Source organism: Lottia gigantea (assembly GCF_000327385.1).
Source record: "Lottia gigantea unplaced genomic scaffold LOTGIsca_10, whole genome shotgun sequence".
Lineage (NCBI taxonomy): Eukaryota > Metazoa > Mollusca > Gastropoda > Lottiidae > Lottia > Lottia gigantea.
Window position 1 is genome coordinate 4,038,655 of NW_008706747.1, and position 14,514 is coordinate 4,053,168.

The following is a 14,514-nucleotide window of genomic DNA, read 5'->3' on the forward strand; positions in this document are numbered from 1 at the left end:
CCTTTCAAGAAGTGTTTAAAGCTTTCCACTTTTGTTTGAAACCTGTCATGTTGCCGTTTTGGTGAATAGTTAGAGAGCAAAATCTTGTTTGCGGGTCATGTTGGCATTTTGATCTCCAACAAATCAATTTATTAATTTAGCTGAAAGTGTGATCATTTCAAAGTAGCTTGGTGAGTGATAATCATTATGGCTGATAATCTGGAGTAGTTGACAATTTGATGATCTCAATTTTGACGACAGTGACGATCTTAAATTTGCTGACAGTGGCGATCTCAATTAAGCTGACAATTTGGTGTCACGATCTCAAGACAGCTGACAGTGTGACAATGATGTCTAAATGGCTGATTAAGTAACAAATCTCAAGTAGGCAGACAGTGGGACAATCTCAATTTTTGCTGACAGTGAATCCATCTCAATTTTGTTGGCAGTGTCTCAAGATGGCTGACTAAATGAGGATTTTCATTCTGCTGACAGTGTAGTGGTCTCAAAATGGCTGACTAAGTGACAATCTGCAAGTAAGACTATCTCAAGGTGGTTGCCAGTGTAGTGATCAAGGTGGTTGACAGTAACAAATTGGTTTTAAGATATCAAGATGGCTGACTGTGATGAATTCAAGCTACGTGTGGCGATATCAAAAGGGCCGACTAGGTGGAGATCTCAAGATGGCTGACAAAGTGACGATCTTAAATTTGCTGACAGTGATCTCAAAGGTCTTAGTTTTGCTGACAAGTGTGCCGATCTCAAGATGGCCGACTAGGTGAGGATCTTAAGATGGCTGACAGTGACAATCTTAAATTTGCTGACAGTGATCTCAAAGATGGCGGAAGGTCTTAGTTTTGCTGACAAGTGTGGCGATCTCAAGATGGCTGACTAGGTGAGGATCGTAAGATTGCTGACAGTGACAATCTTAAATTTGCTGACAGTGATCTCAAAGATGACGGAAGGTCTTAGTTTTGCTGACAAGTGTGGCGATCTCAAGATGGCTGACTAGGTGAGAATCTTAAGATGGCTGACAGTGACAATCTTCGTGTGACGATATTAATTTTGCAGACAGATATCTCAAGATGGCTGACAATCTCAATTTAGTGGCAGTGACGATCAAGATGGCGGACAGTGTAGATCTAACGACGAATAATCGGTGGAATATTTTGATGTGGCGTTGCAGTCAATGTTGTGACGAACATCGCACATTTACACTGTAAAGTAGAAAGAAAAAATACGTTAAAAATTATCATAAATATTCAGCTACATTATTTACATAAAATTTATTTTACCAGGGCAAAATACAGCGAAAAAAACATTAAAAACTCAGAATGTCATGAAAATATTAAAATCTTTCTCAAAGTGAGCACTATAGTCAGATTTGAGACACCAAACTAATAACAAACTTGAACAGTAATGATTGCTGTATCCAAAAATATATTCTAAGCTTTTGCCATTTTCATTATGAATAATAAGTTTTAGATTTGGTTATAAATTTGAATGGAAATTTTGAAATAGTTTTGGACTATGTACAGAAATGATCACAGATGAGAACACAAATGAATACATAAAAACAAAAGTGGCAATATAATGTATTTACATTACTAAGTAAGTTGCGACGAATTCAAACGAGATTTTTAGCACATGTTGGATCAAAATGGCGATTGTCTTTTGATGTCAAATCTCATTTGGAGTTAATTCTCTATGTTGGCAACATTTTCTGGATCTATATTTAGCTGCACATTTCTTCAGAATTCAATGTTTCGATGGTGATCGGGATCTACTTCTGCTGTAAGTTGGTGACCGTCTGGATGATCTACGTCTCTCGTAACTTCTGCTTCGTTCTCGGCCCCGACTCCTAGATCTGCTTCGTGACCTGTAACTTCTGCCACTGCGTTTTCGACAATCATAAGCATAATGCCCTCGTTCATTACATTCATAGCATCTATCTTCTGGATTGAAGCCTTTTCCTCCCCCACCTCCACCTCGACTGCCGCCTCTGGGTCCGCCACGACCACGACTGTAACCACCTCTCAACCAAGGTTTAGGTCTGACTTTACCGCTAGAATGTTCAACACGTACTCGAACACCGCACATTGTTGTTCCGTCCAACCCACGCACTGCGTCCTCGGCGTCCCTGTGATCTTCATATTCAACAAAAGCGAAACCGGCAGGATTTCTCGCCACCCAAACATTCCTCAAACGGCCATACGAGCTAAAATGGCTTTCTAATTCTTTCTCTGAAGCATCACTCGGCAGATCGCCGACGTAGATTTTGTTTTCGACATCTCTATGACGTGACATTTTGGACAATAATACTGAAACTGTTCACTATAAATAAAATTTTGTCCAAACTGATCGAAATGAAAATGGCTTCTTAATTATTTCCGGTTGTGCGCACGATTCTAAAACTGTTTTTAGATTATCCGGGCTTAAAACATTTTGATCTAACTTGAGCTTTTCTTGTTAATTTTTGTTGCGTTGGTAACATAATCTGCCAACAAATGTTTTGATTTTCATTTTCCTGAGCTTTTCGGAAAGTTTTGTCAAGAAAGTGGCACAAATTGATCGACAGATCAAATTTTAATATTTCAACTATACTACAAATTTCCAAATTTTACAATGGAAATTTGCGTCTGGAAAAGAAATCTACGTTTTTGCTATGGCCATAAGCGACATAAAGTAACCAATCAAAATATAAATTAAATATTTAACGTCATCTGATTGGTTTACTTAAGCCGGCTAATTTACATAATTGATTGACAGGTATAGAATGTTATTACCTGAAGGAAAGGCAGACGGGCTTCCTCACAACAACAACAACAATTTATTTTATTGATTTCCTATGACCTGCTTATTTATTTAATCATTATGAGTTCAGGTGGCAACGGCTTGAAACAGAAAGTGCCATTAATGTGGAATTAGCTTCGGATTTCTGTAAATTTTGCGAGTTTGATCGATTTGTAATTTGTGAAATAAGAAAAGCGAAAGTAGGAAATAAGGAGAAATCATCAAAATGCAGTCACGATCGAGTATGGAAGAAGTCGATCTTTTGGAAACAACAGGCCCAGTTGGTTCAGTGAGTAAAAACATGTGTCGCAGAGTTATTGCACTGGCTTAGTCAGCATGGCAAACAACCGCAGGTGCTTGATTTCGAAAACGTTCGGTGCATAATTAATGCACAAGGTTTTGAATTTAAATCCATTGCCATTTTATGGATGTCATCCAAATTTCCCATGTAATTTTACTAGGGTAGGGTAGGGTAGGGTTGTCCCTGGGCATGGACAAGGGGCTCAAAATCTGTGTGTCAGTGGAATGGAATGTGGGTGTGGCACATTAATACACTAAGTCTATTATACATCTAGACCTAGAAGATAGATCAAAAATTCAATCAAGGACATTTGGTCACATTTTGATCTACCCTAGTAGGGTCCTTAAGTCCTTAGAGACATTGAATTGATAGGTAAAAATTGCACATTTGCAACGACAGTTTGCATGGAGAAGAAACAATCAGATAGGCCATTTTTGTATGAGTTGTGAAATTTTAGTCGGTTGCTAGAAAGAATAAAGGATATAAGGATGATGAGGCAATACAAACTGTAGATGTGGGGGGAAAAAGTAGTGATAAGATTTTTTTTGTGGGTAGAGAAAAATTGAATGGGGGCTAGAGAGAATAATAGGGTCAGACATAAAATCCATTTGTTATTCAGATCAAGATGATATTATCAGGGTTTTAAACAGTTAAATGGAGGTAGTGAGAATACGTATATGTAAGCTTATCTTACAAGGATTGGGCAATAAATTATGTGGGAGTTAGGATCAGGTATTTGTGTGAGGTAATTAAAATTTTATGGGGGCTAGCAAGAATATAGCTTGGGCATAAAACGAAGCGTGTAGAGTAACTTGTAGCAATAGGTTGACTTTAATGAGATTAGCCCTGAAAAACTTGTAAGACAGGAGCATCAAAAACTAAGGGGAGGACATAGATTTTACATTAATTTGACTTAGTGGCCCTAACATTAAAAAATCAAGACTTGATTTCCCCTTAATGTAATTAGGAATTTGATTAACAAGATCCAATTTGGCTTTAATCTGTTACTAAAGAACCCATTGCCTTTCGATTAATCCAATCTTGAGAATATTTGCTTAGTGACCCTACATTCAGAATCAACCCTCCCCCCTAAGGATATCTCCCCCTCCCCCCTAAGGATATCTCCCCCTCGCCACGTCTATTTGATTAACAAGAACAAGGAACCCATTATCCTTTGAATTTTTGAGCTTAATTAGCTTAGTGTAACCGTGCACTGAAAAAATCCAAAATTTTGACTCTCCTAGAAAAATCATCGCCCGATCATAGCCCAAGGTGAAATTAATAAACAAGTTTGAATTTTTGAATGAGTAAACACCTTAATTAGCTCAAGTCAACCATAACGCGAATAAAAATAATAACTTGACTAATAAAATATCTTACTATTCAGACAACATACTATGTCATGCTTCAAGAAACACGTTATTCATTTACACTCAATAAGCTACAATTTTTCTTTCTTACAATTTGAAAGTTCATTAAAGTACTTGAATATTAAAGTCCATAACTTTGCTTTTCTTTGACTTTTTTTGTTGCAATATCTTTTTTGTTGAATGCAAAATTCGTGCACTTATTCACTTTCATTTTAAGCGCAAATTAAATAATGCAGATGCAGAAATATTTTCTATACACTTGCACTTTGTGTTGGAATGAATTAATGCAAGGATCAGTTTTTTTTACTGTACAGCTTAGCAAGTCATCTTATATAGAATTTCTCTTACAAATCTTTAACCTGAAACCATCTGTGTGTTTATTCACTTTAACTATAACTTTCTTTTTTTTTTTTTCAGAATTTCAAAAAGATCTTTGACAGAGTGAGTATTATTTTGATTTTTTCTTAAAATAGAGATTAATATTCCACTTTTGTCCGCATTAATTTCCACCTTTATAATATAAATCGGCGGTTACTACCACCTTTACCTGGAAACCTTATCTCCTTTCTGTATTGAAATGTTATGATTCTATTTTTAGCATGGCCCTGAAGGAGTTCCACTACGAGATTTACGAACAGAACTGGAAGAGGAAGGAATTGCTGACCATATTTCAGAACAGCGTCTTCAATACATCCTGAAACAAGCTGATAAAAACAGAGATGCTCATATTACTTATCCAGAATTCGTTAGATTGGTGAGTCGATTCATCACTCCTGATCAATGAAATATATGTTTTGGATGAATGGATTAATTGCTTTTCGATTTGAGGCATTGTGACATTAAGTACTCCAAGAACAGTGTAGATATTTGCTTTACCAGATGATAAAGCTTGATTAAAAATGGTCAAGTGTTTGATGAAAAAGTTAATTTTTGATGAAAATGTGTAGGAAACCTTTTTTAGATCCCTTTGAAAATGATATTTATTTCTGGATCTGTATCTAAATACTAAAAGCTTATACACTTATGGTTACAACAAAATTTTAATTCAGAAGTATAACATTGTTTTACGAGATAATAATAAATATTTTGTGTGTATTTTAGATGACCAGTGATGAGAGCGGGGTGTCGAAGTCAGAACGATCTAAATTCCAGAAAGTGATGAGTGCTGCCATTGATAATATTGTTCCTAAATCAATGAAACAAGATTTTATAGCTAACTACAACTGTAGACCTCCACCATTGTTTATACCTATTATTAGTATTACTGAGGTAAGAAACACTAGAGTAGGGTAGGGGAGGGAAAGCCCCTGTGGTAGGGAAGGGGTGGCTCCTGCGGTAGGAAGGGGTAAAACAAGATTTTAAAGCAAATTACAATTGTCAGCACTTAAAGTCCTGTATTGGAATGTTTGACACCATTTCCACCAACTGCGAAAGCTGTCCAGATGAGGATAGTGTATCCAAACCATATATTGGCAGTATGAGATGAGCTGTAGTCAAATACATAATCTTACAATGGTTACACCTTGGAGGTGAAATTAGGCAGATAGTAAAAAGGCTGTTATTACCATTACTTGACCCCCCCCCCCCCCCACCAAAAAAAACCCCTTCAAAATATAATGTCTAATATTTTTATTACAGGTGATAATATTTATAGTATATGCTGTAGAACTACAAGAAAAAGGTATAGAAACAACTGCTACATCTGGTGTAGCCATGTACAGTCCTTTAGTTTACCGACCAACAAGACGTTATGAAGCTTGGAGATTCTTAACCTATATGTTTATGCATCAGGGGTACGTGTAGGAATTTGAATTTTTTTTGTATAACAAATATTTTTATTCAGTAACTCAAAGGAATTGAGAAACAGGCCTCTCATAGCCTTTGTCATTTCCTATTTATTTATTTACTTATCTCCTCATGATAAATCTAAAGATGGGGCAACACCATGCAGTGTGCAATGAGGAACAGTGACATTAGTCAACTCTTTTATTTTCAACTATCAAGGAACTTTTAATGTGCACACTATTAGTATTATAAATTGTGTTCTATTATTATTTCAGATATCTACATATAGTATCGAACATGTTATTTCAACTGGTATTTGGTATTCCATTAGAGTTTGTTCATAAATTCTGGAGAGTCATGACTGTATATTTACTCGGTGTTATCGCAGGTTGTTTTTTTTAGCTTTTGTTTTGAAATTTTTTATGATTTAAGCGGAGGAACCCTGTATTGTCTGTGCATTCAGTTACTAGCCTCGTTAAAACAGGTTTACATTATGTTCAGTGTATCAGAACAGTGGACAGAAGGAAATAAACATCCATCCATCATGGGTTACGAGGATCCGGTTTACCATGTTGTCTTTAACAGAATCTCTTGGCATTGATCTTTCCTGGATTATCTGTATCCATTTACAGCTGGGGCAACTATAGTTTTCACTCTTGCTTTGTTAATTGTATTAGAAGCTGATATATATATATGTATTTTTCTAGGATCTCTTGCCCACTCTATGACAGATCATGCTGTATCATTAGTAGGAGCCAGTGGAGGAGTCTATGCTCTATTAGGGGCTCACGTAGCTGCCATCATTACAGTAAGTTTTCTTTCACAGTACTAAATATGCTTTTTGTTGGTAGTGGGGAAACCACCTGATTATATGTTTAGAGACAGAAAGTGGCATCGGGTGTTTTGTAAGAATGAGCAGGTCACATGACACATGATAGTGTTTTGTAAGGGGAGCTAGAGATTGAAAGGTAATAAAAATGCTGATAATCTTTTTTTTCTCTAGAATTGGAAGGAAATGAACTATCAATGTTGTGGTGGAAGTATAAAACGTATTTTATTAAGTGCTCCAGTCAGACTCATGGTTATTCTTATGTTAGGTAAGTTGATTTCACCTCGTTAAAGGCTTATTAAATAATACTATAGAACTCTTTTCATAAATAGTCTTACAGAATGTAAGTACTCTTGGCTTCAGGCTTTACAATCCCTTTAAAGGTTTTCATTTGTTGTCAAAATATTAGTTATATCTGGCGTTGTTTTATGAATCAGACAAGCTTCTTGTATGTGTATTTATTCGTGTTCCAATAAAGGATCATTGAGCCCTTAATTTTATAATTCTAATGTTTCCAGTGGTACCAGATACGAGTATAGCTATTTACAGAAGAATTACTGCCCCTGATGAATTTAAAGTAGGAGTCACTGCTCATATTGGAGGATTTTTATGTGGTAATTTTTCTTTTTTTCATTGCTAGTCCATCTTCAAAAACTGAATTAACTTTTTGGTTTTGTTTTGTTTCGATAATGTCAGTATCTTCACTGAAATTTCTTGCCGACTGCTGTTTCATCCGCATTTACAACAGGCCCCATTATCAATATATAAATAGATGGAACTGTGGGTCACTTTATCCAAATCACTTCGTATAAGGCAGTTATTTTAAACAATCAAAACAAACTTGATCATACAAGTGGAGTTGTCTGTATTCATATAATATTTAAGAGTTTTGTGTGTAACATATTTTACAAAACAAACTCAAAATTTGATTAATGTAGAAGTTTGTTGATTGGCCAGTTTAAAATCATGTGATATAAATTTTCGTTATCGCAACTACTAAAGAGAAACGCAGTAGAAGTATGTAAAAGAGCTATGTCAACCCAATGATAGCTTTGCAGCCCAAAGATTTTAAAAATTTTGATTGTAAATTGTGGTTTAATTTAATTTCAGGCTTGTTGCTAGGAGTACCTGTATTAAAAAATATAAAAATGTTACCATGGGAACGAACTCTAGGATGGGTGACCTTAGCTATATATCTAGCCTTTGTAGCTATAGCAGTTTTATTTAATGGTTTCTATGACGGCTATCCAGCGACAGATTGGAGTTAATTTATATTCGTGGATCTCAACTGCTCACGAACGTTAATATGAATATTCATAAGTGTTTTAAGAACTATCATCCAACCAGAAGGAACAAAATGACATTATGAATATTAAGAGTGTTTTGAGGCCTATCATCAAATCAAATGTCTTTATGAATATTCATGAGTGTGTTTAAGAACTATCATCCAATCAACTTTAGAACCTAATTTGCATATTATGTGCCATTCATTTTGGTTTCAAACTTTTGTTAATTTTCGTCAATAGTTAGATATATTAGTTTTTGACACGAATATTAAAAATTGGATGTTGGTTTGCATGTCCAATGACGCGGACACGAATATTAAAAATTTGATGTTGGTTTGCATGTCCAATGACGCGGACACGAATATTAAAAATTGGATGATGGTTTGCATGTCCAATGACGCGGTGAACAAGGCTTTGGTCTTATTATGGGATAGATTTTTGACCTTGTGAACAAATATTATGCCTATTCTTACCTATGATTCCATTTTTATATGGTCGCGATTTTACACCACTTTTCAATAAATAGATAGGAAATATGTAATAGTTTTGGACGTGTTAAAGAAATGTAAAGACGTATGTCTCAATAAAATTCAGGGCTTGTTCTTTCGTAGCCAGTATCAGATTAGTCCCAAAATAATTCTTGAAATGAAAATATTAACCAATACATCAGTAATCATGTCCCACGAATAAAAGAAGCAGAAAGATTGAAGAAATTTGGTGCCTATGAAAGTGTAGGACTATTTCATGATATCAAGATTTAAATTTGTGTGAAAAAGTTTGGTATACGTATCTGTAAAATATATTGATTTTATAAGTGTGTTTTTATCTTTTTACTATCATCTGAAATTTTTACGTCATTTTCTACATTTCATAACTTTTTCAAACGGCAGCGACAAGAATTATGTCATCTATTAACTCAATTATTTTAATATGTATGGTATTAGAAGTTGTAAATAGTTCAAAGCAACAGTGTATAGTTATGTATAGATATTTTTACATAGCCTGGTCAATTCAAAAAAATGAAATCTTAGCAGTTTTTAGAAAGAGAATGAATAGTACGAGCCTTTTTCTCAAAAACTTAGAGATGATTTTAGTGTTCCAGTCATCTGATTGGTCAATCACTAAAATTGATTCTGAATGTAGTTTTATTATCCAATCAGATTACTGTATTTCTTAAAATCTGGACTTTATCTTACTTATTAATAATTTTTGAAGAATAAGGACCTGATTGAATAATCAAACAAGATTTAAAATCAATTTTAAAACTAATGAAAGTTTTTGTGAAAAATGCTCCACATTTATTTTGTTTAAAGTGAACTGCTTGGGTTTATGTTTTGAATCTTCTCTGCATTTTCAAAAATTTATATGCATGACTTTACCCACTCCTGAATAACTTTCAGATTTCAAATTATGTTATAAAGGCGCTCATTCGATGTTTCATTTCAAAATATTTTCATCTTCAAAAATATATAAATTAATCATTTGAATATTTAATTATTTTTTTTAAAAAGATTTTCAAATATTTTGGAAAGTATTATAAAAGTGTGTATTAGTGACTTGGATTTCAATATTGATTTAAAATAGTGATGCAGGTCAGATGGGCAGATATTGAGAAGTGTCTAGTCTTTCAGATGGGGCATTAAACATAGGCCATGTCTACTACAGGCTATGCATGTTACAGATCCCTCAACAGTTGGAAATCAAAAGACAGTAGGCTAATGTCGCTGTCTTGGCAAATTCCCTCATTGCACACTGCATGGCATTGCCTGTCTTTATAGCCCAATCAGGACATTTAATTTTATTTTATTTTCTATCAAATATTGAGGTCCATAGTCACTCTATGAAATCAGGTAGCCTAAAAATGGAGTATTAATTTTACGATGTTATCTGCAATATTTTGTGTAATATAAATGATATTTGAATAATTTTTGATATTAATAAATTAAATTTAAAAAGTGTCTCTTTTGGTTTTGATCATGCAATTAGGGAAGAAAAGTTCCAGTTCAAAAAAGTTCTCAGTTGCATTAAATTAGAGTTCACTGAATCAAAAGGGATTCGGATTGTCGTCTGCTAGCGCTGAAGGCCTACTCCCATTGTCAAAGCAGATTTTTTGCTGAGCCTCAATTATTATTGTGCTTAAACCTATAGACATAACCCTGTGGATTTCAACTAATTCCATTGCAAAGGTGTTCCTGAAGGCGCTCACAGTTGCTTTTAGTATGCCAGAGTGATCTTCAAGATTCTATCCTTGGAGCTGCCTTTAGGCTTCTCCTGGAACAGACTAGGAAAATCATAGCTATGATGACACAAAACCCATATTTGTCAATTCTCAGTTCATTTCTGTCATGCAATTCTTGTCAAATTTTCACGGTGTTCCCAGTGAAAATATTTCGGTAGGAACTCTTGATATGTAATGTCACAAAAAAAATGAAATTTTAAATGGGAGACAACTCGTGATCTCTTCAGTGACTCTTCATCTTTAGAAACTACAAAAAGCTGAACCAGCAACAACTGATGATGTCATCAAATTCTGTGTACACCGAGTCTGGCGCATTTCGTTGTTTGCAGACATCAGAACTAAAAATCTTCGAGAAGAAAATCCCATTTCTGCGAATATTTTGTGATTTTACTGCTTTCTGCATTTCGCTGCGAAGCCGAAGTGTGCATTTTATTTGGTAAGTTTGAAATTTTATTCGAATTCAACCGCTAAACTCATAATTTATCAATTTTTCACATTTCATTTTCGCAGCTTTCCATTTCACGGCATTTGCAGAAAATCGTATTTCTTGTTGATGAATGCTGTGTGACAGACGACAAGCTTTTTCAACGCAATAATTTTGGACGACATCGAACAAAGGATGTGGAATAAACTTATTGATTGATTGCTTTATTCAGCTTGGGACAAAATCAATGCAATTGACAATGTCATGCCATGAAGAAAAGTAGGATGCGATACTGCATTCATTTAATTTTCATGGCAATGGCATGGCATGGCTTTGAAGTTGGGAAAGGGTAAAAGCATGCTTGAACTAACTGCAGTAGAAGTCCTGTTGTCTTTTTTACCAAGTCAAAATGCCTTATAACTTTAACTAAGCCCCGAATGGCTCAAAAATGAAATGATTTTGTCTTTGTGATTTGAAATGTAGATGTTGACAGTGTACTGCTAATTAGTAATTTACTTACATTTTGAACTAAACTAGAACTAAACTAGAACTTAATAGAAAACTGTTCTAGATAAAATAAAGTTATACAGATATTCATCAAATCAAACATTACTTTTCAGTAAACAATTAAGACATAAGGTCAAAGTTGAAATTATATCTTCTATTTACATATAGATTAACCTCTGATTGATGTTTATATATTGAGGTCAAGGGTCACAAGATTGGGTTTATTTGTCAATGGGATTATAGTAATTGTATCAAGTACCCTCTTATAATGGTAATCACATCTTTGTAAATGGGTTTGCTAACTATAGACCCAGGTTTTTTTTGGCCTGCTCAGTGTCAGATATGGTAAATCTTATGGTATTTTGCTCGAAAGATTACATCTCAAGTCATATGTAACTTGGAAACTTACTACCACTTGCGAAAGTAGCTGTCCTGATGAAGATTGTGTATCTGAAACACATGTTTGTAACATGAGATGAACACTTGTCAAATAAGAGTCTCTGTTTGCCACACAGTTCAGAATTGGAATCATCATGCACTGTGCTTGGAATAAAGCTTTCATTTTGAAATTAATATTTTAATGTCGTACAAGATCAAAGGCAAATAACAGTTTATTATTTTGAAATTTGAACCATAATTGGGCATGGCTGAAATTTGCAGCATTTATATACCAGTAGCTGATAAAAGTTGATTTAAGATGATTGATACAAGGCCAAGGGGTCAAAATTTGATAAACATGATATCACACCTTGAAACTTACTTAAAGTCTATCTATTTACTGTGAAATGCACTTGTTTTTTTTCACAAAAGTATGTTAAGTTGGTAGTGATGGCCACTATCATGTTTGACTTGAAGATGTTGATATGTTGTTGGTTCAATACTCTTGTAAATCACAGTAGGTCAGTTCGACCTTTCTTACACTGGTTGTAAAGCTTGAGGTTTTTAAGATATGTCTTGAAGAGAAATTGATTCGTAATGTACCATGTACTTGACATTGATGTTATTTTTTCACCCACTGTCCTCGTTAGCCCACATGGTGCAGAAAAGTAGGACGTAGAACTCCATTCATTTAATTTCATTTCATATATCTACCCTGATCCGTTGTGAAAAAATTTCTTGCGTTGCACCATGACATGATGCTAGTCTTCATTTGTCCTATTGGCTGCAGAAAAGTAGGACATATAACTCCATTATAATTCATTTGATTGGTATGAAAGAAGGAAGTTAATTTCAGTCAAGCACCTGTTAATCTGTCCCCTGTTTCTAGGTTTTAGACAATAACACTATATCAATGTCATATTAGTATAAAGATTAAAGTAATGATCTAGAGACATGTAAAACTGTCATTGACTTGTCTTAACAATGTCTCTTATCATTAGACTAGACATTTATAGTATGTCACATCATTGGTGGTAATCCAACTTTGTCTGCCAAATTTCATGGCCATGATAAGGCCTATAAAGGATTCCAATCTTCATGGTCATTTCTCAAATCTGTGACTGCAAAGTAAATGTTGTAGCTTCTCACATGGTCAATGAATGTTACAAAATGTAACAATAATTGTTAGTTATGCCCCAAAATTTTGAATGTACCAAATTTCTTGGGAGCCAATGTGAGTAAAAATGATGAAAGCTTACCCCAAATTACCAAAAAGGTTGTATGGGACGTGCTCCTGTATTTCAAAGGGATTGTAAAGAGTCTTTGAGCATTTTTGCGTGTTATCGGGACACCGAGGGCATCTATTGGCGCCATTCCATTCCTCTTTGGAATCCCTTTATAATCTTCTGAACTAATACACATCAAAATTTAGAAACCCCTTCAGCTGAACTATAGTAAGCAACAGGTTATCGTTATTTTTGCTTATCAGTTAATGATCAAAGAATAATGCGTGTATGGTGTAGCGGACATGAGTTCTTCCGAACTATAGCAAGTGAAAGTAATGATATTATCTATCTTGTTAAAAGGTTATCATATATTCTGTTTATCTATTCATGTTATAAAGGGAAGCTAGAAGATTGGTACAATGTAACACAATAAGATAAACAATCTTCATTATCAGTTATCATTGACTTATTATTACTTTCATTTGTTTATCACAATCTTTCATAACTTTAGCCTTATTGTTTTGGTGGGTCGCTGGACATATCCTTGACCAAAGTTCCAATTGACTTATTATTACTTTCATTTGTTAGTATTATATCAATATCTTTCTTTACTGGACATGAATATTACTGTGACCAATTTACCTTTGTAGCCAAGTTTCCTCTGGCCAATTTTCTGTGACCAATTTGCTGTAACCAGTTTTCAGTTACTCTTTAGTCTTTACATAGTGACCAATTTACCTTGTGGCATTTCCGACCAATTTTCTGTGATTCATTTACTTTGATGTGATCAATTAGGCTTTTATTGAACAGAGCTTTTGATAGGATGAATCTGAAATGACCTAGAACATGAGATGCATAAAAATTTCATCAGATCGTGGATGGTAGTGGAGTAAACTCCAAAAATAGCAGGGAACGAAACTTTCAGTTATCATTTTCATCAGTCCCAAATTTTGCCTGAAAATTGTTCTCTGTAAATCAAATTTTGAAGACATAATCTGTGCTCACTCATTCTTATATTTTTATCAACTCAAAGACATCCAAAGACTAAGTTCAGTACTATTTAGAGGTGCCTGATATTCCAAATCACTTAAAACTAATCAGTTTCAGTAAACTTCAGATAACATGCAAAGAAACTAGTAAGAAGTATGAGTTATAGGTATAAGTAATGTTTATGTATACGAATTGTTATCTATTAGTAACTTTCCATTTATCAGTTTCTCCTCTCTCTCTCTCTCAAAATAGACCTCCACTATCTTTCATACCTTCATTATACTAGGCTACTTTTAAGAATCATTGCTTCTGATGCCGGTACCTGTGTCTTGGTAGATTCTACTCTCAGTCATAATACTAAAATGCTTTTTATAAATTCATTAGTGCTGGCGCCATGGTTGGCATTA

The 14,514-nt window shown here is 34.4% G+C and overlaps 2 protein-coding genes across 2 annotated transcripts; one reads left to right on the plus strand and one right to left on the minus strand.

The window, feature by feature from the left end:
* Window positions 1-1,851: 1,851 nt before the first annotated feature.
* On the minus strand, window positions 1,852-2,265 carry LOTGIDRAFT_98720 (hypothetical protein; the record flags this gene model as incomplete). The annotated part of the gene is made up of 2 exons (XM_009046258.1): window positions 1,852-1,946; window positions 1,998-2,265. Coding segments are annotated over 2 exons (363 nt in total), but the record flags the coding sequence as incomplete, so codon positions are not given.
* A 537-nt stretch (window positions 2,266-2,802) lies between these two features.
* Window positions 2,803-8,325, plus strand: LOTGIDRAFT_230044 (hypothetical protein; the record flags this gene model as incomplete). Its single annotated transcript, XM_009046259.1, has 10 exons — window positions 2,803-3,061; window positions 4,861-4,884; window positions 5,042-5,197; window positions 5,545-5,712; window positions 6,082-6,236; window positions 6,504-6,616; window positions 6,936-7,036; window positions 7,232-7,325; window positions 7,576-7,671; window positions 8,168-8,325. Exons 1-10 carry the CDS (start codon window positions 2,999-3,001, stop codon window positions 8,323-8,325), a joined length of 1,128 nt encoding a protein of 375 aa, XP_009044507.1. The 5' UTR covers window positions 2,803-2,998.
* Window positions 8,326-14,514: the final 6,189 nt, after the last annotated feature.